The following is a 27,886-nucleotide window of genomic DNA, read 5'->3' as shown; positions in this document are numbered from 1 at the left end:
TTATCCCATACACACAAAGTCATTTAAACGTGATAAATCTATCCACCAAAATCTGAAATTTGCCTGAGAATAATTCGTCCACTGTTAGATTGTCTTAATGTTCTTTCCAGCTTAACATTATTGAGAGGTTTATCACAAAATAAATTCCAACATTAAAGAAGGTCCACCAGGTGTCAAATCCTATTTTATACAGTCTGTGTTATGCATATTTTAGAAATACTACATAACATTACATTACACATACTGTACCTTTAACAGTACCTGCGTTGATCGCTGTAAGAAGTGTTGTGCTAATTCTTGATTTTCACAACTATTTATGTCCTTGTTTAAGAGTCCAACCTGTGATCAAAGTGCAAATTGATTAATGTTTCTTCACCATTTATTATGTTACTTACCGTAACATCTCTCGGACAAGGAAACTGTTCGCAAAAAATACTCCAAATATGGAGTCGTAATACGGTAATGATACCAAAGGTCCTCTGTTATCTTATTCCCTGACTGTACTTTGGTTAACTTATAGCTTACTTACTGCCATATATCAAACCCATCAAATGATAGGGGTGAGGTGTAATGGAAAGATTAATATATTGCTAATATAACTATTATGTTTCCTTATCAATACTAATATGGAAAACAAATTAAAATGTTTTGTAAAACTCAATTTCTGTCTTAATATACTGTACTAAAGGGCAATGCCAATGCAAGCTTCTTCCCTGTCTGGGGGTCGTTAGAATCGCTAGCTTGATACTAACTTATATATAAATCATAGGAACATCTTTTTTTCTTTTGTTGTCACAGCCTTCGGAAAAGCTGGAACAGAGTCATGCATAGGACATAAAAAGCATATTTTAAGTGACCTTATTTCATGTGATTAAATGTATAATTTATTGAGAAACTGTAATAGTTAAAGTCACTTGATAAATGAAATATACAAAGACATAAACATGTTATTATTGCGGTTCCATCATACCAAACATGAATCAAGCAGACTCTTCATGAAAGGTCAATGTAAGTGCAACCCAATAATACATCAGTTAAAATGTACTTTAAAATACTGAACATTTATATATCAGAACAGTGCAGGCTAATTGCAGAGGTTACATTCCTCTGTTTTACTTGTGTCTTTTTTTCAGCTGGGTCACCTCCTGAACAACTTCACCACTGTGGGAGTTAGATTCTTTCACTAACATTATCTGTGTGTGTATACAGGTCAGAGAATATCACAGAGGGGCTTTGAGCAACTGAAAGCATGATAAAGAAGTTTAAGACACTTTGAACTCAAATTGCTTCCTAAATGCAGTTTGATAACTCTATTTGCTGTTGTGCGCCTTCATTACAAATAACTGTTTATTATTACTGTTTACTATAATATTAGTTGTTTTCTTTAATGGGCATATGCAGAAACACATGTCTTGTTTTTGTAACATGCTGTGATTTGTCTTCAACTGTGATTGTTGGCTAGGCTGACATGTCATAAAATCCATAGCTGTGCATGTGCAAATAGTCCTCTCAGCGGTAGAAGAGTAAAACAGCAGCCTCAGTCATCTCTTTGGAGGCACTCCAGCCTTGCTCCCTTCCCAATCTGTCCCAGTCAAATGATGGGAAGTCCCCACACTGATCAATGTGAAAATAGCCCCCTCCTCCTATACAGTACTGGAGACACACAGAAGCAACAGTATGTGTAACACTTGCTGTGTTGACAGACAGTAGAAGAGTGAAAATGGGTTGAGACGAGACTCACATGTTCAGTGTTGTATGCACGGACCGGCTTGACCCCGGAGCAGATAGCCATGGCTGCACGTTCATTGTTTATTGCTCTGAATGTGATGAAACCTGGTTCAAACTCCCCTTATAAGAAAAATACACAATTAAAAAAAAATGTACCTTTGATTACAGCAGGAGAAATGTGGTTTAGTAAGTTGGTGTCTTCTATTTGGTCATTCAAGGATAACATTGTTATTAAAGATTTAATAATTCCTGTTTTTTGATTAAATGTATAAATTAATTGTTTTAGGAAATCTGATAAAATTAGTAATTCAAGTAATTAGTGATATAGATGCTCATACATGATGGTTGAAAAGCTCTATATTATCTTCATTCCACTATATTAGAGTTTTACCTCTTGGATTGGGTCCATATAACATTTTGGTGGACTCTTTGTCTCCATGGTCATACACAATGGGAATTGCTGGCCCTCTGTTGCTGGGGGAGTCGACGTTGTATCTTACTGGTTATTGCTAGAAGATAAATGCAGTATGTAGTCGTAGTAAAATATTTTAGCCTGTAAAGTAGCAATATATGTTGTAGCAGGACAGGGGAATATAATGTCCCCTCCTCTTGCACTCTACACCCACACACCACACTCTGGACTGGAAAAACAGAACTTTACAACTTTACTTTCACACATCCCTATCCCCTGAACTACACTCTTAAACTGAGTGACAAAGGACAAAAAATACTTCTTCCCCCCCACACTCACAGTCAATCCCCATGATTTAAACAATCGTAGGCTCTCGGAGTCACATAAGTGATTGATGTTTTGTGAGTTCATGTGACTTATTTGTTTGTGGTTTATATATACAGTAAATGGATTACAATTGTTGATCGGTACATAGTAAAAAAAAAAAGGTAAAGCTGGAAGCAATTAAAATATATATATATATATACTGCCATGTTGCTTAATCCAACATGTGACGATGTACCATGCTGGGAGACCTGAAGATGTCACGATTTCGTCCCTTCAAACGTGACAGTTACACGGTATTGTTAACCCATGTTAACCAGTGGAGAAATACCCGGAAATGCCGTCTGTTTCCGGTTTCGTTTATGACGGATGTATTTTGTTATACACACATTCCTTCACATTTACATTTTAATTTACATTAAAGTATTTTGTGAGGCCTTCTAACATGTTTTTAAATATAACTACGGTTGTAGTTGAAGAGTTTGTAAATTAACATGAACCGAAGCTGTTACCTGGCAACGCAATCGCACAACGTCACGTCCGTTAATTCCACATCCACACGCATGGATTAACATCGATTTAATACATTAATGTAGGCTTTGTTTCTGCTAAAAGAGGTGTCGACCAGCTGGGGCAACAAGAAAATCGGCGTAATCGAGTGTGAATATTAAAAAATGAATCATTATATTAATATTGACAATAACAACCGACCGTCGGGGTAGCATTTGCTTGGCATTTCCGGGTATTTCTCCACTGGTTAACATGGGTTAACAATACCGTGTAACTGTCACGTTTCAAGGGACGAAATCGTGACATCTTCACGTCTCCCAGCATGGTAAATCGTCACATGTTCACGTCTTGCCGTGATACCGGGTTGGCCTAATCTATAATAATACATCATGTTAATTATATTTGTACTTATCTGAATTTACTATTTGTTAATTATTTATTAACCAATGCTTTTAAATATACCATGGATTAGAAAAGTACAATACATACTCTGACATGGTGGATTAACAATATGAAGGAGCATAACATGGAAACACTCACAGTAGACACACATACCTACATTTTTCTTGAGTAAATATAATTAGTCAGGTTCCACCGCTGTGATTTAACATAACACACAATGCACAACTACACAAGTTACCGTGAACATCTGAAAGAGGTTTCCTCCATACAGGCGCAGAAAGTGGGTCTCAGTGTGGTAGCGGAGGATGGCTGCCAGGTTCCAGTGCTCCAGTCGGAGGTTGTTGGGAACGTGCCACACAGATATGTCTTCTGCCATGATATCATAGCCTGGATTCTGTGGAGGTTACACACTACTGTCAAAATGGCAACTGTGGCTTAGATATCATATTGTTCATAAACAGATGTGCTTGTGAGATAAAAAATACATTTATGAGCAATATTTCAAGCTTGAAGTCCATGACGCTTTCTTTATCAGTTACAAAATGCAATTTGTTGTGCTTTATAGTTGCTGAAAACACAGGAGTTGTCACGGTGTGTGAAGCAGGTAGGACCCAAATGCAGATTAAAGTGAAAGTTCCTTTATTTCAAGGCTAGGTGATAACAGACAGAACAGAACACTCACCGACGAACTAGTCATGACAAAAGACAACCCGACAAAGAGAGACAGAAAACCCAGAACTTAAATACACCCAGGACTAATCACATAAACACGAGACAGGTGAGGAGGGAGGAGAAAACACAGAGGTACCAGGTGAACACAATCGGGTAATCGGGGAGGGAAACAGACAGAAAGCAGACAGGCAGGAAACGGGGGTGAACACTTTACAAAATAAAACAGGAAACCCAAAGATAGAAAAAGACAAGAAAAACACCAACACAGACAGATCCTAACAGTACCCCCCCCCTCAAGGGACGGATTCCAGACGTCCCAAAACAAAACAAAAAGTCCAAAACCTTAAGCAGGGTGAGTGGAGGGGGTCCGGAGGAGGGACGCATCACTAAGCCACCAGGGTGGGTGGAGGGGGTCTGGAGGACGGGACTGAGCTGACCGCCCAGGAGCACAGCAGAGGACCAGGAAGGGATCTCGGGCGGACGGCCCGTGGGCAAGGCAGAGTTCAAGGAGGGGTTCTCGGGCGGACGGCCCGGGGGCAAGGCAGAGTTCAAAAAGGGGTATTCGGGCGGACGGCCCGGGGGCAAGGCAGAGTTCAAGGTGGGGGTTATGGAGGGGCGAAGGCCATCGCGGGCGAACTCGGGGGGGCCGAGCATGAGGGCGAGGACCGCGGCCGGGAAAGTCAGGGGGCCGGGCTCGAGGGCAAAGGCCGCGGCAGGAAGAGTCAGGGGGCCGGGCTCGAGGACGAGGGCAGCGGCAGGAAGAGTCAGGGGGCCGGGATCGCGGGCGAAGACCACGGCTCACAGAGGACCGGGATCGAGGGCGAAGACCACGGCTCTCAGGGGGCCGGCCTCGAGGGCGAAGACCAGAGAGCACCGGAGGCCGGGCAGGAAGGCGCTGACGGGCCAGCGCCGGAGGCCGGGCAGGACCCGGTGTCGGCCGGACAGGAACCGGAGCTGGTGGGACAGGCCTCGGCAGGATCCCCCACGGAAGAGGACCAGGACACGGGATTGGCAGGACCCCCGGCGAGACAGAGGATGGCGGGGCCTCCAACGGAACAGGACAAGGAGTTGGTAGGACCCCCGGCAGGAGAGTAGTCGGCGGGGCCTCCAATGGCACAGGACAAAGGGTTGGCAGGACCCCCGGCAGGAGAGTAGTCGGCGGGGCCTCCAACGGCACAGGACAAAGGGTTGGCAGGACCCCCGGCAGGAGAGTAGACGGCGGGACCTCCAACGGGACAGGACAAAGGGTTGGCAGGACCCCCGGCAGGAGACTAGTCGGCGGGGCCTCCAACGGCACAGGACAAAGGGTTGGCAGGACCCCCGGCAGGAGAGTAGTCGGCGGGGCCTCCAACGGCACAGGACAAAGGGTTGGCAGGACCCCCGGCAGGAGAGTAGACGGCGGGACCTCCAACGGGACAGGACAAAGGGTTGGCAGGACCCCCGGCAGGAGAGTAGTCGGCGGGGCCTCCAACGGCACAGGACAAAGGGTTGGCAGGACCCCCGGCAGGAGAGTAGTCGGCGGGACCTCCAACGAGACAGGACAAGGAGCTGGCAGGACCCCCGGCAGGAGAGTAGACGGCGGGGCCTCCAACAGCACAGGACAAAGGGTTGGCAGGACCCCCGGCAGGAGAGTAGTCGGTGGGACCTCCAACGAGACAGGACAAGGAGCTGGCAGGACCCCCCGGCAGGAGAGTAGACGGCGGGACCTCCAAGGGGACAGGACAAAGGGTTGGCAGGACCCCCGGCAGGAGAGTAGTCGGCGGGGCCTCCAACGGCACAGGACAAAGGGTTGGCAGGACCCCCGGCAGGAGAGTAGACGGCGGGACCTCCAACGAGACAGGACAAAGGGTTGGCAGGACCCCCGGCAGGAGAGTAGACGGCGGGCCCTCCAACGGGACAGGACAATGGGTTGGCAGGACCCCCGGCAGGAGAGTAGACGGCGGGACCTCCAACGGGACAGACATACGATTGGTAGGACCCCCGGCAGAGGAGTAGTCGACGGGACCTCCAACGGGACAGGACATGGAGTTGGCAGGACCCCCAGCGGAACCTCCAACGGACCAGGACATTGGGTAGGGACTTGAGACGTGACTCGAGAGGGGACTCGAGAGGAGACTCGAGAGGGGAACTAGAGAGGGGACTAGAGGAGAGACTAGAGGAGGGACTAGAGGAGGAACTAGAGAAGGGAACTCGAAGAGGGACTAGAGAGAGGACTAGAGGAGGGACTAGAGAGGGGACTAAAGGAGGGACTAGAGGAGGGAACTCGAGAGGGGACTCGAGAGGGAACTCGAGAGGGAACTCGAGAGGGAACTGGAGAGGGGACTGGAGAGGGGACTAGAGGAGGGACTAGGGAAAGGACTAGAGAAGGGAACTCGAGAGGGGACTCGAGAGGGGAACTAGAGAGGGGACTCGAAGAGGGACTAGAGGAGGGGACTGGAGAGGGGACTAGAGGAGGGACTAGAGGAGGGACTAGAGAATTGACTAGAGGAGGGACTTGAGTAGGGACTAGAGATGGGACTAGAGGAGGGACTCGGGAAGGGACCAGAGAGGGGACTAGAGAAGTGACTAGAGGAGGGACTTGAGAAGGGACTAGAGATGGAACTCGAGAGGTGACTCGAGAGGGGACTTGAGAGGTGACTCGAGAAGGAACTTGAGAGGAAACTGGAGAGGGGACTTGAGAAGGAACTTGAGAGGAAACTGGTGAGGGGACTCGGGAGGGAACTGTAGAGGGGACTTGAGAAGAAACTGGAGAGGGGACTTGAGAAGGAACTGGAGAGGGGACTCGAGAGGTGACTCGAGAGGTGACTTGAGATGGGACTCGAGAGGAAACTTGAGAGTTGACTGGAGAGGTGACTTGAGAGGAATCTCGAGAGGGAACTCGAGAGGAGACTCGAGAGGTGACTTGAGAGGAATCTCGAGAGGGAACTCGAGAAGGGACTCGAGAGGGGACTCGAGAGGGGACCCGAGAGGGAACTCGGGTAGGAACTGGAGAGGGGACTCGGGTAGGAACTGGAGAGGGGACTCGGGTAGGAACTGGAGAGGGGACTTGAGAGGGAACTTGTGTCGGTCGGTACGCCGACAGGACACGGGGAGCTGGCGTCGTCTGGGGAGCCAGCAGGAGACGAGGTGCTGGAGTCGGCCGGTACGCCGACAAGACTCGGGGAGCTGGCGTCGGCTGGGGAGCCAGCAGGAGACGAGGTGCTGGAGTCGGCCGGTACACCGACCAGACTCGGGGAGCTGGTGTTGGCTGGAGAGCCAACAGGAGACGAGGTGCTGGAGTCGGCCGGTACGCCGACAAGACTCGGGGAGCTGGCGTCGGCTGGGGAGCCAGCAGGAGACGAGGTGCTGGAGTCGGGACCATGACTGCTGGAGCCGGTACTTGAGCCAGAACCATGGCTGGAACTGGGGCCGGAACCATGGCTGTATGGGCCAGCTCTGGTGCAGGGACCATGGCTGTTGGGGCCTGTACTGGAGCCTGGATCATGGCTGTGTGGGCTGGTTTTGGAGCCGGAAACATGGCTGCTGGGGCCGGCACTGGAGCCGGAACCATGGCTGTTGGGGCTTGCACTGGAGCCGGAACAACGGCCGCTGGGGCTCGGGCTGCCAGCCTGGCCCTGCGACGACTCCTCTTAGCAGCCTCCTGAATACTCCGTGGACCTCTATAAGCCTGACGAGTTCCGGAATACGACTCCTGGACAGGAGCAGGAACTGGGGCAGAAGCACGGGTTGACTTCAGGCGGAACCCACCAAGGCGTATGGTGCCAGGTTGGGAATTGGGAGAAATTGAGTTAGCATGCCTGGGGCTAGCAGGCCGGGAATCACATGTTTCAAGGAAGTCCAAAATCCAGTCGGGTAAGAACTCAACAAAACATAGTTTCTCTGCTGCCAACCGGTGCGCCTCTACCAGAGCGGCCCTCTTCTGCCGAACACTGGACACTTCCTTCCACCAATCGAAGCAGCAAGCCAGATAGAAGGTAAAATGCTGTAATTCTACCTCCCATGGATCATCTGCTGGGTCCATTTGTTTGGTCGGGTTGTACTGTCACGGTGTGTGAAGCAGGTAGGACCCAAATGCAGATTAAAGTGAAAGTTCCTTTATTTCAAGGCTAGGTGATAACAGACAGAACAGAACACTCACCGACGAACTAGTCATGACAAAAGACAACCCGACAAAGAGAGACAGAAAACCCAGAACTTAAATACACCCAGGACTAATCACATAAACACGAGACAGGTGAGGAGGGAGGAGAAAACACAGAGGTACCAGGTGAACACAATCGGGTAATCGGGGAGGGAAACAGACAGAAAGCAGACAGGCAGGAAACGGGGGTGAACACTTTACAAAATAAAACAGGAAACCCAAAGATAGAAAAAGACAAGAAAAACACCAACACAGACAGATCCTAACAGGAGTTCTTTTCTGCTGGTTTTATTTTTGCTGATTGACCACATACACTCAGATACTGGCTATGCAAAACAGAAGGGGCTCATTATCATAAAAGAACGTTGCAAAAAGTGCTTTTTTATGTGTTTTTGAGGCAGTAAACGGCATATTCTTTAACAACAAAAGCATGGTAAAAACCGACGTTTCAAGCAATTCAAATATGCCAGTGTAACTAATAAGGGAAGCGTCATAAAAAGCAGCATTTTAAACTTTTCCGCGGACAAAACTGGTCAGCATGGGAGACCGTGCTTTCTCCTCCCTGGGTCCACGTCTGTGGAATCAGCTTCCAGAGAACATACACTCTCAGTTTTTAGGAAATGCCTCAAGACCCACCTGTTCCGCACCGCATTTTACTGACTGTCCTTTACTTTATTTATTTATTTATTTGATTTGAAACCTTTTATGCTCTTAACTTTTTTTTTTCTTTTTTTATATTACCATATTTTATTCAATATGCTCCTTTAGATATCTTTTTAGTTTATTTGTTTTATTATTTTTCCTTTTGGTTGCTTTGTGAAGCACCTTGAGATGACGTTGTTTTTAATGTGTGCTATATAAATCAAATGTATTATTATTATTATAAACTATTAAAGGCGCAAAGAAAATGGCACTGATGGCTTTCCCTACTAGTAGCCTACCTTAAAATCATCCGAGGTGGCGCCCTCTGCTGCTCCAAAGGTGTTTCTGTTGGACCAGTTTCCGTCTCCATCTGGTAGGTTAGCATTGTTACCCTGTTGGCTGGACCGACCAGCGATCTCCCACTGTGCACCGTCCATAGATGCTGTTCTCATGGACGCTCGCCACCAGCGTCCAGCCGCCTCCAGCTGTGGTCATATCACAGAAAGTCTGATAGACCATGCCATTAGCAGTGGTCAGGAAGTACAACCCATCTGGAAATGTCAATGTTTATATGAGTTAAAACTAGGGCTGTCAAGTTAACGCGTTAATAACGCGTTAACGCAAAAAAAAATTAACGCCACTAATTATTTTAACGCGATTAACGCATATATTTTTTTTTTCCTTGGCCGCCCCGTAGTTTCAGAGCGCATCGAGTTTAAAATACCATCTACAAGCTGATGCTGACAGCCCCGCTCCTGCCGCCCGCTTGTGGCAGACCACACTTCCACGCTCACCGGCAGGCACCGACTGGCTATTGGGAGGACCGGGAGGGTGTGTGTATGTGTGGCACGAGCGAGCGAGAGAGAGACCTTACGTGCGTTGTTGTTGTTAGCATCTGGTGCTAGCTAGCTTCGCCAATGGATAGAAGGAGCTGTTTAAATGAAAACAGAGGAGCGACATTTCGCCACAACTGCGCCGAGCACTTGACTTTATGCAGGAAGCCAGACAGTGACATTGTACGAAAAGTCAGCACACTCAGCACGGATAGTGCGCAACATGATTGCAGCGTCCACGCAGCTCCCGTTCGAGCATATGCATTGAGTTGCACATAGCGCCAACCACACACACACACACACACACACACACACACACACACACACACACACACACACACACCACACACACACACACACACACACACACACACACACACACACACACACACACACACACACACACACACACACACACACACACACAAACACACACACACACACAAACACACACACACACACACACACACACACACACACACACACACACACACACACACATTGTATGAGAGAGGTTCCAGGTTGAATTGAGGCGAATATTTGTAATGTTCAGAGGTTGTTGTGTTTAATATTCATGAGAATATTTGTCATTGTTCAAATCAATCAATCAATGTTTATTTATATAGCCCAATATCACAAATGTTACATTTGTCTCAGTGGACTTTACAGTTTGTACAAAATATCAGTATGACAATATGACACCCTCTGTCCTTAGACCCTCACATCGTACAAGGAAAAACTTCCAAAGAAAACCCACAGTTTAAAGGGAAAAATGGGAGAAACCTCAGGGAGAGCAACAGAGGAGGGATCCCTCTCCCAGGACGGACAGACGTGCAATAGATGCCGTGTGTAAATTGAAAAGATAATACATTTGCAACATAGGTAGTCCAAATGTTTGGAAATGCATGTGTGTATAATAGGAAAATGAATCCACGAGGATATCCATCCAGGACCTATGATCCAGGACCACAGCCACGACTCAAGATCCAGGGCTCGCGATCCAGGACAGAGGAGCGCAAAGTTCATCCATGACTCCGGATCCTGGCGTATATAGACACCAAAAAGAAAGACATTTGGGGAAGCTGGGTTAATCGGAACATGAGAGTACACAGGTATAGACAGAGAGAAGGAAGAAGTAAGATGTCCCCCGACAAACTAAGCCTATATCAGCAAAACTAGGGGCTGAATCTAATCAGCCCTAACTATAAGCTTTATCAAAAATGAAGGTCTTAAGCGCACTCTTAAAAACGGATAGGGTGTCTGCCGCCCGAACACAAACTGGAAGCTGATTCCACAAATGTGGAGCTTGATAAGAAAAGGCTCTGGCTCCCATTGTACTTTTAGAGACTCTAGGAACAACCAACAACCCTGCATTCTTGGAACGCAATGCCCTAGTAGGACAGTAGGGTATAATGAGTTCTTTAAGGTAAGATGGCGCCTGCCCATTAAGGGCTTTGTAGGCGAGAAGAAGAATTTTAAATGCTATCCTGTGTTCTATAGGGAGCCAGTGTAAGGCAGCCAGAACAGGAGTAATGTGGTCCCTTTTCCTAACTCTGGTTAGTACACGAGCTGCAGCATTTTGAATCAGCTGAAGCGACTCGACTGACTTCTTGGTACACCCTGATAATAAGGAGTTACAATAATCCAGCCTTGAAGTAACAAATGCATGGACTAGTTTCTCTGCATTGTTTTGAGGCAAGATATGCCTGATTTTTGCAATGTTACGTAGATGGAAGTAGGCGGTCCTTGAAATTGATTTTATGTGGGCGTTAAATGATAAATCCTGATCAAATATAACACCAAGATTCCTTACAGTCTCACTGGAGGCCAAATTAATGCCATCCATAGTTAGTATATCCTTAGATAATTTGTTTCGTAGATTCTTCGGGCCAAGTACAATAACTTCAAAACTTCGTTTTGGTCGTGTTTAACATCAAAAAGTTTAAGGTCATCCACGTTTTTAAGTCCTTAAGGCAGTCTTGAATTTTATTTAGATGATTAATTTCATCAGGCTTGATTGATAAATATAGTTGAGTATCATCCGCATAACAATGAAAGTTTACAGAATGATTCCTTATAATATTGCCTAACGGAAGCATATATAATGTGAACAAAATAGGTCCGAGCACTGAGCCACTGAGCCCAAATGATAATAAACATTAGCATAAAGCATATTTGTCCACTAATATGTTGATAACAGTATTAAAAACTTGAAAAATATTCCTCTAAGGTACATTTAGAACAGATCAAAAATGTGCGATTAATTTGCGATTAATCGCGATTAACTATGGACAATCATGCGATTAATCGCGATTAAATATTTTAATCGACTGACAGCCCTAGTTAAAACATGTCTTCTAGGGAAGTTTTACAGTACACATTGAATTAATCAAATACTTTCATTTTAAATTGCACAAGAACATTTGTCTAATTTTCAAGTATTGCTTACCTTCATGTTCATTATATCTATCTATGATCTCCTTACAGCTCCTCGCAACATACGTGGACCTGTTCCTTAATTTCTCTAAATGTTCAAAGTTTGTCCCAAGGTTTAGAGACCTCTTAACATCCTTTGTGCCTGTGATGGTGAACACATACAGTATACTGAAAATATTATTCAAAAATAATAAACAATATAATAGTAGTGATATGGAAAAGTAGTGTATGAGCACAATAGACTTTTGTACATGCAGTTATTGTGTTTTTCATTATCTTTACCTGTTTGTATAGAGGTGCAGAATCCATGTTTCACTGACAGCAAAACAACCCAAAACAAAACTGTGAAGCATAACATCTCTGTAAAAAAACATATAAAATATATTAAACTAGATGCAATATGCTATAACACAAACAAGAATTAATCTAAAAATCATTGTCATTTAGTTAGATACAATTGTTTTATACAAAAGTCTCAAGGATTAAAAATGTAACAAAAGATTGTTTGCATTTCTATAACAAATAACAAATTATTCCATGCCCTATAAATCACAAGGTGTAAAGTTTATGATTTTAACTATAAAAAGTCTAAGACAGAAATCACATTTTCAAATAAAATTGAAACCTTTAAAGATAAAAGAAAAAAACATTTTATCAAAATCAAATCAATTAAAAAATGTCACATTCATATAGTAGCCTACATATAACTTCTCATGCATCTACAAATGTCCTAAACTAACCAGTTCCAAGTGAAGAAAGTTGTCCTTGCTGATAACATAGCTGAGGCCCATATTTATGAATACTATATTACATTTAAAATCTTGGAAAATTACAATAAAAGTTTCCGCGAGCATATGAAACAAAAATCTGAAGGATTAAAATCATATTACAAAATGTTTTTAATTGCTGCACAAACACCTGAAAGACATCAATTATATATTTACATAGTCAGTGTAGCAGCAAATCACTGTGCTCTTTAACAGTATGACCAAATGTAGATGTTTACCTCAATAGAATTGCACTGTGTTACCCTGGAGAGTAAATCCTGTCCTGGGTAAAAGGACATCCACTTTGCAGTTATAACAGGATATCTTTCCGTGTGTGTAAACATATATATATATTTGTTTTTGTATTTGTCTCCTGTGAGAGCAAAGTTTACAATTTGAGCGAATCTGACTGGCACAGATCATTAATCATCAACCAAATGTTATTTTTACTGTTACCACATTTTGAACTCTGTGTAACAAGATGCTTTCTTGTGTTGTGATTTCAACAAAATGTACAATCCTATAGTCTTTCACCTATAAATGGTTTTAATGATAGCAGCACAGTCTTTATGAAACAGTGCTACATCTTGCTTGTTTGATAAGAGATACAATGCAAATACAATACTCAAGACCTCTAACACAATAAATCATTTTGCCACTTAATTTCACTTTCCTGCGAGGGTGAAAATACATATTCCTCTTGAATCCTCTTGAATGTATCAGGCTTATTTTCTGACCAGTAAGACACAAACCATGATAACTTTGTTTGTCTCTGTGTGTCCCTCTCTGAACTATTTTTAGAGGTTAAACAGACACTGTGAGACACGTTCACTAATAATTGAACTGCATCAAACAGCAGCAGGAATGAGAACCGGCAGCCGTTGTGCTCCCAGCTGCACCAACATGTGACTGTCCGCTGGAAACATTTACTTCTTGATAATGAAGTCTCTTGATATAAAGGTGTGGCTTAATTTTGCCTCTTTACAACATGTGTCAAATGTCCTTTCTATAAAATCTTCAGAACACAAACATTTCCCAAATTGGGATCAATAAAGTACTATCTTATCTTATATATCTCTCTTATTTTGTTTCCACTCTGGAGATTCAGTTTTTGTTAGTTGTGTAGTCACAAATAAAAATGAGGCATGATCAAAAATGGTCATACATTTAACATGTAACGTAATAATAATAATGATGGTAACACTTTATATTAAGGTACACATTCACCATTAACTAGTTGTTAATTAACATGCATATTAGCAGTATATTGGCTCTATATTCAGTATTAAACACTTATTAATGCTTTATTCTATATGACCATATTCTACAAGTACTAGGCCATTAGTAAAGAGTTTTTCCTCAATAACCCTCTAATTAGTGCTTATTTATTGCAAGGAAGTTGTTGTACATGAGTTTTGGTCTTATTATGCTCAATATGGGCCTGATGCGGCAGTAGTACCCCAAGAATAGTAATTCTCTAACACCTATATGATCTATTCTTATGTAACAAGACATGAAACTAAAAGTGTTAATTGTGTCTAAATAACAAAAAATTAGGTATTTCTAACTCAGAATTCCCTATTTTAAAGTGAAGTCTTGTTCATAACAAATAAGCTAGTAGTTTGACTCTAATGTGTTAATTAACAACTAGTTGATAGTGAATAAGTGTACCTTAATATAAAGTGTTACCATAATTATAATAATACATTTAATTTGACAAGAGCTTTTTCAGGTGCTCAAAGACACAGTGGTAATAATAAATAAATACAAAGATAAGAGATTTTAATAAAAATCGAGCAATGAAAGAACATTTTGCACAAGGACACAACATTAACCACCGCCAGTCTGAAAAGGTGAGTTTTAGTCAGTGTAGTTTCTGATGTGTTGTGGGAGTGAGTTCTAAAGGGAGGGGGCAGCGATGGAGAAGGCTGATTCCCAGAATTTGGGATTCTGGGAATCTGCACAGGTCACTCACCCCCACCCCAGCTGCAGCAGGTGGTGATGATGTCCAAACAGTGAGAAAATAACAAGATGACGGATTCAGCGACAGCGCTTTTAGTTTTTGGTCGGAAAAAAAGACTAGATATATGGACACACTTTGTTTATAATTCGGTAGAAAGTAAAACACACTGCACTGTTATTGCGGGAGAAGGAGAGACGCCATGTGGCTTCAAATTAGTTGGGAAGAAAACGACCAACCTGAAGAGGCACTTGAAGGCGCACCATCCTGCTATTTATGCCACGGTAAATTAGCTAACTGTAACGTTACATGATAAATCGTAACTAACTCGTAAGTGGTAACGCTAACTAAGCATATCAATTTGCTAACGTTAAGTCTATGTTACTGGGCAGTCGGCATTGGCAACTAGTGGCAAATGTACTAGCTATCCATGTTGGCTTAGCCTTTCTTGCAAACAAGTTTTCAGGTTTTCCGGTAGCAAATGAATGAGCCTGGCTTCCAGGCTAATGTTGGCTGGGCTTGCATTGCAATAACTATCTAGTCACTGCAATTGGGTGTTTTTTTAAGATTACACAGTGTTAGAAATTAAAATCAATGTTTTGATGGCATAATGTACCTTAAATGTACCTTCAGTTTAAATGCTGTTTTATACTGAAAAACCAGAAAATTATTGTGCACAACCAGATAAGCTTTTATTCTGAAAATCCTTCATCTCCGGTTAGCATGTGGCTAGTTTACCATTTCTTATAAAGGTTAATTTAGTAGCGAAATGACATGGAGTGATGCACACCCAAACCTACTGATTTTAACACTGCAACTATAGAAGTATTATTATTGCTGAATATTGAATAAAGTTATTGTTTACAGACGTGGGTAGGATGTGACAACATCCGGAATGACCAGAAACCAAACCAGCCGTGAAGTATTTTTTAGAATATTAACTACAACGTTTAGAATGTGTTAAAGGAAAAGTGATGAAAGACAATATGAGGAGAAGAGTCGTGTTTAAGTATGTATTGAATGTACAATGCCTGAATCCTCTGTTTAAACGTAACAACGGACATTAAGATGTGGAGGGCCGGCCCGCAGGGAGGAGCCTACAGAAGCTATATAAGAGCAGCACCTGGGCGGTTCGGCCTCTTTTCTCTGCTAGCGAGGGCCAGAGACAGCTGCTTTTCTGTCGGACAATATCCTGTTTGTGACTTTACCACGCCTTTTTATTAATTAAAGTACCAATTTGAAAACATCTCAGAGACTCCATTTAGTCTCCTTTTTAAGCTTCTCTTTCCTGGACGCGAGAATAACCATCACAGTTAACAATTGGTGCTCCGCGACGTGATTCTCGTTGGACAGAAGAGACTACACAACCAGCTGTTTTCCGGAGACGCGGCTTCCGTTCGACACAACGAGCTCGAATACTTGGTAAGAGGAAACCTGTTAAATCAAATTCTTCATAGTTTATGCAGTACAAAATAGGTTTGTGTTGGACGGAGGCCAGCGGATCCTGAAAATAGCTGTGTATTTAATGTTAAAACAACCAAATTTATAACAATAAGAATTCCATAACACATGGCGTTGCATTTTCACAATCAGGGTGAGTTCCAATTTCTTTTTTTCTTATATCTAACCCTGCATGCTATTAATTTGTGTGTGTGTAGTATTTTAAAATATAAATGTGTGAGGCCATTGTACTTTGGGTAGGTGTCTTGTTGTGTTTTCATGTAGGTGTCCCTTGTTACGTCAGTAGTTAAATTAGCCTATGACGTAAGGATATATAAGTCCATTTAACGATTATTGTTAAGATCTATGGGACATAGCGAATTGATTAGGGATCAAGTAATTGAAAACAAACAAGGCATAGCGAATCAACTTAGGGTTGAGTAACTGAAGACAGTGCTAGTCGAAAACAGTTGAGAACTGTTTTAAAAAAGTCCTTTTGAGGAAAGGCTTGATTAAGGTGTAAGCTTTATCAGTGGTCATAACTGTTCTAGTTTCAACCAAGATATTGCGGGTGGAATACGAGATGTGGAGTTACAACAGCATTACGTTAAATTGACGACGGTCATTTAATAGTCGCTGATAAGTTACCATAATACTCCCACCTAGCGTGTCGAAATGGCAGCAGTTGACCAATAGTGGACTATAAAGTCAAATAATACGTAGATAGGTTTATAGCTTATGCGTAAGGGTTCCTAACTTTAAGTGATGATATCAATAAGATAAAGCCCATTTTTTTCATAGTAAACTAGATAGAAATGTTATTTTAAACTGCAGTGTTGTTTTGTGTTCAATTTTCTTGACAAGATTACACCCCGCCATTATTTAAACTCCCCTCTGAGAGCCACGAGGTGTTTTCAAATCCCTTTGTTCTTCAGGTCAAAGGTTGGAAAATCAGTTGCCATCTTGTCTTGTCCTCATGCTGAAAATAAGCCACACGGCAGTCGCCATTTCGTGAAATGCTAATTGAAAGTACTCTGTTTGTTTTGACACACAGTCCCACTCACATGAGGCTAGGCACTCCATATTGAGAAGGACAAATCATATTTATTGGCAGAAGTTGGAACTATAAAATAGACAGGTTATCTTACCGTGGGAAGTTTGGTATTTGTAGGAGTCTGGTTTTGAAAATATTGTTGTTTGCAAGTGCGTATTGGCGGTTTATTTGAGATATTCTTGTTTGCAAGTGTGTATTGGCGGTTTATTTGAGATATTCTTGTTTGCAAGTGTGTATTGGCGGTTTATTTGAGATATTCTTGTTTGCAAGTGTGTTTTGGCGGTTATGTGCTGTGTTGTTTAACCATATTCACATTTTCTTCCCATTTTTAAGGAAATAAGCTTCTTCTTGTTAAAAAGAGGTCAGTTTTGCAACAGCTATCCCTAGTGGATTAAGCTGGAAATTACAACAGCGCACTCTGCTGGTAATACAGAATTATTACAAAGATATTATAACATTTTGAAGCTTAATTTTGAGTGTTATTGATGAACACATTCGCCGGGACAGAATTACAAAGTGGTTTCTAATTAACATATGAGAAACTTTACATCATAGACTTTCAAACTAGACTGTAGAATATTCAAACACCAATTGATTAAATCTAACACAAATTATGACATTTACATAGTTCCATACATTTCAGTATGCACTGTACACAGTAGATTTAGATTTTCACAAGACTTCGATTTTCTTATCTCAAAGTCAAAAACGATACACTGTACAATTTTTATTTTAAAATTTCAAAAAAATGTTATCTTTTAATTTATTAATATTTTACAAAAAAAAAAAAAAAAAAAAAAAAAACTTAAATCATAAAAAAAAAAAAAAAACCTACCCAGATTTAAAGTTAAGTTCGGATGACATAGGATATTATTTATCAGGAACGAAGGTGCTAGTCGGAGGATTAGTGTTTCAATCTTTGATAACTTAATAATATTCATTCGAATAGTTAGAGAACATGTCACCAAAAGAAACTAAATTGAGACTAGACGCAGAGCCAGGCTCAACCGCAGATATCAAGGAAAGGGTAATAATCTGATCAGATGCTTTAACCTTTCCAATTAAAAGAACTATCTGGAGTGAAGATGAAGAAAGATTTATAAGAGTTACAAGTCTGATACTCCATCTGGAATATGCCAGCCTATTGGCACACAGCATAAATGTGGTCCGAGTAGCAGACCCGCCAGTGAGGGAAGACATAGCAGAAAAAACAAGACACCGTAGCTTGTAGGAACAAGACAAGGAGAAGGGAGGGGGAACTTCCAGAGAAGGCAGGGCAGACACCTCCAACAATTCAAGCTCAGGAAGAACCAGAGAATGCAGAGCAGACACCTCAAACAGTTAAATCTCAGATAGTGCCAGAGAATCAGATGCAGAACCACCAACCAGGAGGTTTCCAAGGAGGCACAGGCAGAAGAAGTTTACGGTTTGAGGGATGTTACCATTGCAACCAAATGGGCCATTGGACCAGAGATTGCCCGCAACTACTAAGGCAACATGCACCAAACAATGGCCCTCCATGTAGTTACCCTGGGGGAGGTTTCCATGATTACGACAGAAGCAGGGGGTCTCAGGGATGTCAAAGACGAACAGCATTGCCAAACATGACCCAAATGCCACTGACACCCTGGTATCAACCACAACAATGAGGACGCTCAGAGGGCCAGACCACCAGGTGATGCATCTTCAGCACGAGGGTATTTTGAAATCCAGCTACATTGAGCCATATATGTCGCCACAGAAGGGAGAGGTTTAATGTTTAATGTAAAAACAGAATCGAGAGTAGCATTTGCATTTACACATAAAGCATCCACAGAATAGAACATTTAGCAGACTATTTTTGTAATTATGAGAAGGAAAGAGATTACGAGTGATGTTGTTCCCCCACACAGAAAACTATTGTGTCCACACAGCTAGTGAGGTCAAGACGATGGGGTTTCCACCCAAAAATATGAAGACGGAAACCTAGTACTCGCCCAAGACGGAGGATCCATACCAAATCCTCCTGTTTACACCGACTGCAGTTCAAGGGGCGGCGATACACCTGACGTGGAGCTGTTGAGACCTAAAAACAGAAACTCGCTTCTGCTGTGGTGAAGTCTGGCTACAAAGGGAGGTGTCCGATAGGGTCGCTTGTCTCAAACCAGTGAAGAAGTCAACAAGAACCCAGCAGAACTAGAGAGTGACTGTTAGCGGGAGAACAGTGACAGAGCGACAGAGACTGGCACAACATTTTCCAGCCAGTACATAGATAGACCCCGTCAGAAGACCGGGGCTGTGTTTAAAGGGGAACTTCATTTATTGTTAGTGGAAGTGTAGTTTTTTAGTCAAACAATTATGTGATTTATGGAGTCAGATTACATTTTTCTCAAACACAATTTTATAATCGGTCTGAAGTATCTGTTTTAAGGCAATGAGCTGCAGATTAAATAACATAACACTGATTGAGAGCTTGGATGAAGAAGTTGTAGGGTTTTAACAACAGTTTAAAGAATCAGTTTTTATTTATTTATTCTTGAGTAATTTTACTGATTTATAGTGTAGTGCGTAAGGCACTATCTCATTTTGAGAGAGGGGCACCAGCCCTTCATGTTCTCCTGCATGTCACCCTCTGTGAGAATGGTTCGTATGTTTCCCTCTAGTTTAGATAAATATTATTTTATTATATCTTTGTTCAGCAGTATCAAACAATCCTCTAATCCTAGAATTATTGAGACGCATTAGCGACACCAGGGGTATTGTTTTTCGCAGCAACAATGATGCATAATACCAGGACAAAAGCCATTATTGCAACATGTAAACCATTTTTGTGCTAATGGCAGATTTGAGTGAATATGTTTTTATACCATCAGAAAGCCATACATCATACGATATTTTGTACGCCTTATGGGTACACGGAGAAGTTATATTTATTTAATGCAACGTTATGGGTTTTACATGTCCTGTTCCGAATAGGGTAATCATTGCAATATTAATTGAGCATGTTCTGCTCAAAGGAGGGAGTGTCATGATTATACAGATATGTTGATTTCAGTGACGTTGTAGTTAGTAAATAATAACGTAGTTAATAATAGGTCTCATAACGACAAAAGGTATGCCAAAGCTTGGGCCTCCTCCAAGGAGGGAGTGGTCCAGTTTTGGATATTAGACGAATAGAAGTGATGAATATGTCAGAACTCTGAGTAATATAATCTAAGTTTTGTCTACACAGGCTAAGAAAGCTACAGAGATACAAGACGAGACACCAGAAGAGACTCCTGTTCGGCCAGGTGTTTGGGTGAGGGTGAAAGTTCACAAAAGACAGTGAGCTGATCCCCGGTGGACGGAACAGTGAGAAGTTGTAACGAACTTCACACGCGCTCCGGTTTAAAGGTAAAGAAAAAGGAGCAAATTGACACCACCTCACACATTGTCACCCTTCACTGGCAACTTCCAGAACATTATTGGGAGTTAGGACTGATTTGGCAGAGCTGGAACAAAACAATAAATAGAAATAAGATAAAGATAGAAACAGCTCAAAAGACGAATTGTCTATAGATTTTTATAGATAGTACACTAAAGTGAAAACCTATTTTTGTTTTACATCTGAAAAAGAGTCCAACGTTTTGTATACGTTATTATAGTACTCATTATTTAAATTCTGTAACTGACACCAAGGGAGAAAATAGAGATGATGTCAAGAACAAAGCCAAAGCTATTGTGGGGTCCCCTAGGGATAAGAGTCAGAATAGCATTGTTGATTGTGCTCATTACACTTGGCACCTTTCTGGTTGGATGGGGAGTACAATATCAAGTAAGACATGGATCCATTAGTCCACTCATAGAGAATGCCCACATCACTAACAAAACTCCAGCTGTGTTTCAGAGACTTTCACTTATCCCCAGAGCCAAAAGATCAGCTGAGCAACAAGAGGAGGAGTTAGAAATACTTGGTCCCAAAGGTGAGGCGATTACAATCAAGATGATTCACCCCCATATATGCAGTTCTTGTATCAAATGATGAGATGGGTTTAAGTGATTGGGATATGTAGGTGATGGGAATTTACAGATTAGGGGAATCTAAAAATACACTGGATCCATGTTTTAGTCTGTGCCAGAAACACCCCTGTTAAGTTTATGGACAACCGACCGGTGAACTGAGCACAATTATTGAAAAATGATTACAGTAGAAACAGGCTACTAACCCACAAGTACAGCTTTGTACGTACAAACTCTATGAACAAAATTCCCCAGCAGATTGTGGCGACATTGCAGATGTGTTCAGTCACAAAAGTTACTTATGTTCTAAATAACAGTGAGATTTAAAGTAATGGAGAAAATATGGGGACGTTCTTTTATAGTGTGTGAAATATGTGGTGCTTGAAACATGTAGGTATTTTTAATTTATAGAAGAAAATGGTTTCCTGAAAGAGTTATTTGGAGTAGCCATGTTAACAGTGGGTGGAAACAATGTTTAGGGATATGGCACAACCATTAGTAGACATTAATTGGGTTTAGATGACATTTAACATCTAAGACAGATAGTAAGATTAGGAAAATAGAGTGGAAAGGATTGGATATATTTTACCTCAGTGTGTTAGAATTAGCTATAGGTAATGCCTCCCGAGATCTCTCTCTCTCTCTCTGCCTGTCAGAATGCTACGACCCCATCTTCAGACAAATGACCTCACCACAGGAGACTCCTCCTCCGGTTTAAAGACAGACAACCCGAGCTGAACCAACAACCACCTGAGGCATCCAGAACCATCTCCACCTGAGGCATCCAGAACCATCTCCACCTGAGGCATCCAGAACCAAACCAGCATGCTGACAAAGAGGCAAACTCATCGGTCCCTCAAACAGGACATGAAGTTCCAAACTGAGCCGCGAGATTTGGCACAATAGCGGAGTGTGGGACATGAGACCAGAATACACCACTCCATGCAACAGCGTAGAGACTGAAAAGGAGGAGATGAAATGCAAAGCAGTTGGGCCACTGAAAGAATTACAGCGGGAAGATCCAAGTGCGGATGGACTGAGGAGAAGACAGGATGGAGGAGGAGACAGAACCAGAGGAGTTGGCATGGGCCAGCAGAACGTGAGGGGGTCGTGGCTTGACGACCAGAGGGGGAGAGAAGGAACACAGGAGTGAGTGAGTTTACACATAAACACACTTATTAGAAAATAATCCTAAAAACACACGGAGGGTAGAACATATTATTCAATCTTTTCATAATATAAACAAATTATTCTTATAGAGATTCTTATTCATGGAGAATTTGGGGAAGATGTAATTTGTTACAATATAGATAGCAGGCAAATCTTTATTTGAATGGAAAATGTTAAAGGTAGAGCTGGAACCAAGCCAAAGAAAGTATTCCAATCTAGAGTATTGGTTTCTCCATTGTAGCATGGTTATTACAATAGGAGAACTGTTAAGGTGGAAACCACATTTGTTTGTCGTCCAAGATGTAGAGTTTTAAAAAGACACTAGGCAAAGAGCGATTGAAGATTTTAATTTTGAAAAAACTAGTACAATTGGGAGTAATACATGCGGGGCCTTGGATCACTCATTTTAATGGTGCATATTTTCAACAACAAATATCGTTCAGGGAGAAGGGGTCGCTCAACCCACCCTGCAGATGTTTTAAATCTTACTTGCAGCTTCAGAGGGAGCGCACGGCACCAGAGTATGAGTTTTAAAAGACAAGTGCCACCACCTCCTAATGCTCATCCATTTAATCAGTGATGACCTGACATTTAGAGATGTTATTTAAAGGAGAAACATATCTGTCATGAGTGAAAATTCCTGAATTGAACTACAAACCATTAATGAAATGACTTCTGTTTTTGAAGTCCTTGTTAGAGCACCCAAGGTTCCACACACTGTTAAGGAGGTTAGCATAGTTATTTAAGTAGACCAGAAATGAAAATAAATTAGTATAATGAGTTATTGATATTCCACCGGTTTTCACACCATTTCAGGGACTTTATCACTGCATTAGAACAGACCACCCCAAAGCCAGTAGGGCTAAGAGACCAGTCCCAGGGGGAGTTTAGGCTCCAGGGTAAAAGGATAGCATAGGGGCAACCAGGGGAGGCCTAAATGTAGCACTCATTCCATGTCCTAAAATACCGATTGATCACGACGGCCTCTTCTAGAGAACATATTACTTTCATACCTTAAATGGTATGAAAGGAGGGAGGGTAAATTTCTCATGAGGAGACAGTTACAAATGCTAGTAGAACAAGACGGCCCACCCCCGTATACAGATGTAGATGAAAATGACGAGTTAGTTTGAATGATGTTAAATGATATGGATGTTCAGAGATGAGGTTGTTCAATGAATGTCCAGCCGATGTGACTCTTTAAATGATGACATCATCTGAAGAAGTGAGCAAAATAAAATGCTAAAATGGAGTGAATCCATTTCACTGAACTCTATACTATTCCAAGATAGTGTATTTTTATTTTTAATTACTCTATACTATTCCAAGATAGTGTATTTTTTGTTTTATTATTACATTACACTGGTACAAGATAGTTTATTTCATTTTTATTATTTTTCACTGTTCTATATGGTAGATTTCATATATTTTCGAATCATTACAATTCTAAAATGAATAGTTTATTTTCACTTTGTAAAAACAAGTGCCTTAACACTGAGTGTATTATAAGAACGGTTTCTGTGAAAGGAGGGAGGAAGAAATGTTCTGATACCAAGCCATTGCTGCTATTTTGAAGAGCCATATTGAATGTTAACACTAGAAGTTATGCACAAGGGAAAACTTTTATGTTTGAACACAGTCAAAGTATTTTTGTATTTTTGTAAAGTTGAGGATATTCGCACTATTCCATTTTGATTGTATGTTTTTGATATGAGTTATGTACTATGCAGAGTTCAGATGAAGAACTCATTGATTTCAGTATTATACACACCTTTTAGGTGTGTAAGGAGGGATTGTTAGAAATTAAAATCAATGTTTTGATGGCATAATGTACCTTAAATGTACCTTCAGTTTAAATGCTGTTTTATACTGAAAAACCAGAAAATTATTGTGCACAACCAGATAAGCTTTTATTCTGAAAATCCTTCATCTCCGGTTAGCATGTGGCTAGTTTACCATTTCTTATAAAGGTTAATTTAGTAGCGAAATGACATGGAGTGATGCACACCCAAACCTACTGATTTTAACACTGCAACTATAGAAGTATTATTATTGCTGAATATTGAATAAAGTTATTGTTTACAGACGTGGGTAGGATGTGACAACATCCGGAATGACCAGAAACCAAACCAGCCGTGAAGTATTTTTTAGAATATTAACTACAACGTTTAGAATGTGTTAAAGGAAAAGTGATGAAAGACAATATGAGGAGAAGAGTCGTGTTTAAGTATGTATTGAATGTACAATGCCTGAATCCTCTGTTTAAACGTAACAACGGACATTAAGATGTGGAGGGCCGGCCCGCAGGGAGGAGCCTACAGAAGCTATATAAGAGCAGCACCTGGGCGGTTCGGCCTCTTTTCTCTGCTAGCGAGGGCCAGAGACAGCTGCTTTTCTGTCGGACAATATCCTGTTTGTGACTTTACCACGCCTTTTTATTAATTAAAGTACCAATTTGAAAACATCTCAGAGACTCCATTTAGTCTCCTTTTTAAGCTTCTCTTTCCTGGACGCGAGAATAACCATCACAGTTAACAACAGCCATTTATTTGGAAAATATGTGTGTATGGTTTCTTATCTCTAAGGCCAGATAGGCATAATAGGCTAGTATTGTATTATCACATAATTAGAATCTTCAAAATTTAAACTTGATATTATTGATATACTATATTTTAATGATAATACTATTACCAAAGGCATATTTTAAAGGGATTAGCCTACATTTAATTAATTGGAATTAATCTGTAGGTCTGTATAGGGAGTAATTATGCAATCTTATTTTTCCTCACCTAGATCGTACTCAAAAACAGCAACCAGGTGCAAAGAATCAGAGGAAACAGTCAACTATCCCAGCAGCGTTCTTCTCCTCAGGACCAAACTACAAAGCAGACTCGCTGGAACAAGGCACTAAAGAAAAGGTCATTGCCCAGTGGATTGGACGCACCGGTCTACCTGCCCGTACAGTTGAGGATGAGGATTTCATCCTTATGATGGAGACCTTCGATAAGAGGCTGAACATACCCAAAAAAAACAACTTAGTTGACAAGCTTTACATTGACGAAAAACAAAAATTCAAAGAAAGACTCGCCACAGCACGCAAAATAACAATTGGGCTGGACATATGGACAAAAAAAGGATTTACAGCATCATTCCTGGCAATTAGTGCATGTTACTTTTGCACTCAGGAGAATAAAGGGAAGCACATATTGTTGTGACTTGACCAGATCTCCCACCCACACACTGCAGAGTCTATAAAGACTTGTGTGGAACGATGCACAGAGGACTGGGGAATACCAAAACACAAAATTCTGACAGTCATAACTGATAACGGAAGCAACATGGTTGCAGCATTAAAAAAAATGTACATGATGAGCCCAGCAGCTCTGAGGAAGAATCCCAGGAGAGTGATGAGGAGGACTGAGGTTGTCGAAGACCGAATGTACATTCTTTTAGTTTGTAGCTGTTAATATTTTCAGTATTTTCAGTAGCAGGCTCAATGACATAGATCATGTCATTGAGCTGTGCTTGGTTATATTCTCTTTTAGCATTTAAGATAAGATATTACTTTATTTACCCAGAGGGAAATTATTTTGTAGCAGTTGTGGTAAAAAGTAAGATGGTGAAAATATATAGACTTCAAGTATAAACTCAATCTTAGAGTATAAAAGATCAACAGTAACTTGGTACAAAACCAAATGTACAGCCAGAAATGTGACAGGTTAACGGTATGGATCATAATAAGTATAGATGTAAAGATGTGTGTTAATACGTTCTATATTGTATTGCTCATGGCAATTACATTTCCTAGAGGATTAATAAAGTATTTGTCTTTTTCTCTGTGTTTGTCTATGTAGGTACGGAGCCATAGAGAGGACCCCCTGCGTTGTACATACACTGCAACTCGTGGTCGATGATCCAGAAAGATTTAAGTGTCAAACCACTCCTTGACAGAATACGAGTACTTGTCCGGCTCTTCCGCAAGTCGTCTGTGGCAATTCAGCGACTGCTAAAGCTGAGTGGACTCACTCTGGTCAAAGATTGCCCTACTAGATGGTCCAGCACATACCTGATGATATCACGCCTTCTCCAAGTGAAGGACTCCCTTGTTCAGGTAGCTGATGAAATGGGCTGGGACTGTCTACTGCCAAGTGAGTGGCAGAAGCTCACTGCTCTCAGAGACCTGCTCCTCCCCTTTGCTGAGCACAGCCAGATTCTCCAGAGTGACACAATGTCCTTATCCCTGGTGTTGCCCGCCCTCCTGGACCTGAATGCTCACCTCTCTGAGTTCCCAGACGCCCAGGATTCTTGCTACAGGGACCTAGCTTCCCTGTCACAGACGATGAAGGAAAACATGGGCCAACGCTTCAACTGCTTTCTTGATCCCAGTGATACAAAATTCACACCCCTCATTGCTGCAGCATGCTTCCTCGACCCAACAGTCTCACCCGAAGCACTCGTTGAAAATGAGCATGACGACGTACAAATTCAGGAGCTTCTGAGAAAAGCAGAAGATTACATTGCTCAGATGGTGTCACCAGTAATACGGGAGGAGGAGACTGATGACAATGAGGATGAAGAAGAAAGGAGAGAGGTACCACTACCAGAGACAAAGCGGCCGAGATTTAGATTCCTGTCAAAAGCAAGTGCAAGCCGGCCATCTAGATCTAGCCTCTCAAAGCCCTGTGTCAGGCAGGAAATGCTGAAATTCAAGGATTCCATGAACAAAGAGACTGCTCTTGACTTTTGGGCTGCACAGGGTTCTGTTTATCAGAGCCTAAAACCTCTTGCCTTAGATCTTCTGGCAATGCCAGCATCTCAAGCATTTGCTGAGCGAGTTTTTAGTATCACAGGTGACCTCACTCGTGGCCGTCGAAATAGAGCAAGAGTCATTTTAGAGAGAAGTGCTTTCCTCAAACTGAATACAGATCAGTAGGCTAAAAGGTTGTTAATGCTACTACGGATGTCTGTACTTTGTCTGTTACTTGATATGAGAGTGCACTACAGAGGTGGTTCCCTCTGATTGTTTATAAGGCCAAGTTTATTCAAGGATTATCTTATTCTATGTATGTATGCACTTACAATATTATACAAATAAATAAAATTAATAAAAATATTTTATACAAGTTACTGCTTTGCACTGCATCTTTTGAGTGATGACCCTCTGTGTTGACAAGTTACTGACACACTATTGATGAATGTAGAGAGTCTACAATGGACTAAGGTTTGAGTCACTGAGCTAACTCAAGTCTGTAATTTTCGTGATCCAAAACTTCAGGTGTCATGTCATTGTTCATCATTAATTGCTCTGTTTTGGGCATACGTGTCTTCACTTTTATTTGAGGTTTCGGAAAATAAATATAAGAAGGCTAAAAAAAATAATGTTTTGGTTCTTGACTTGGAGTAAAGAACATTCCACT

At 41.8% G+C, this 27,886-nt stretch overlaps 2 protein-coding genes across 2 annotated transcripts; one reads left to right on the top strand and one right to left on the bottom strand.

Moving 5' to 3' along the window:
* Nucleotides 1-1,440: 1,440 nt before the first annotated feature.
* Nucleotides 1,441-13,221, bottom strand: LOC117543433 (intelectin-like). The gene is given in 9 exon segments (XM_034211733.1): nt 1,441-1,653; nt 1,742-1,848; nt 2,120-2,237; nt 3,615-3,770; nt 9,131-9,238; nt 9,240-9,382; nt 12,114-12,242; nt 12,383-12,460; nt 13,107-13,221. Coding segments are annotated over 8 exon segments (981 nt in total). The 5' UTR covers nt 12,459-12,460; nt 13,107-13,221; the 3' UTR covers nt 1,441-1,509.
* A 1,677-nt stretch (nt 13,222-14,898) lies between these two features.
* LOC117543358 (zinc finger BED domain-containing protein 4-like) lies at nt 14,899-27,536 on the top strand. Its single transcript, XM_034211558.1, has 3 exons — nt 14,899-15,111; nt 25,263-25,387; nt 26,324-27,536. The coding sequence occupies exon 3, from the start codon at nt 26,380-26,382 to the stop codon at nt 27,400-27,402; it is 1,023 nt and encodes a 340-aa protein (XP_034067449.1). The 5' UTR covers nt 14,899-15,111; nt 25,263-25,387; nt 26,324-26,379; the 3' UTR covers nt 27,403-27,536.
* The last annotated feature ends 350 nt before the right edge of the window (nt 27,537-27,886 follow it).

Source organism: Gymnodraco acuticeps, unplaced genomic scaffold, assembly GCF_902827175.1.
Source record: "Gymnodraco acuticeps unplaced genomic scaffold, fGymAcu1.1, whole genome shotgun sequence".
Lineage (NCBI taxonomy): Eukaryota > Metazoa > Chordata > Actinopteri > Perciformes > Bathydraconidae > Gymnodraco > Gymnodraco acuticeps.
Note: the sequence above shows the minus strand (reverse complement) of the source record. Positions and strands in the feature narration are given on the sequence as shown.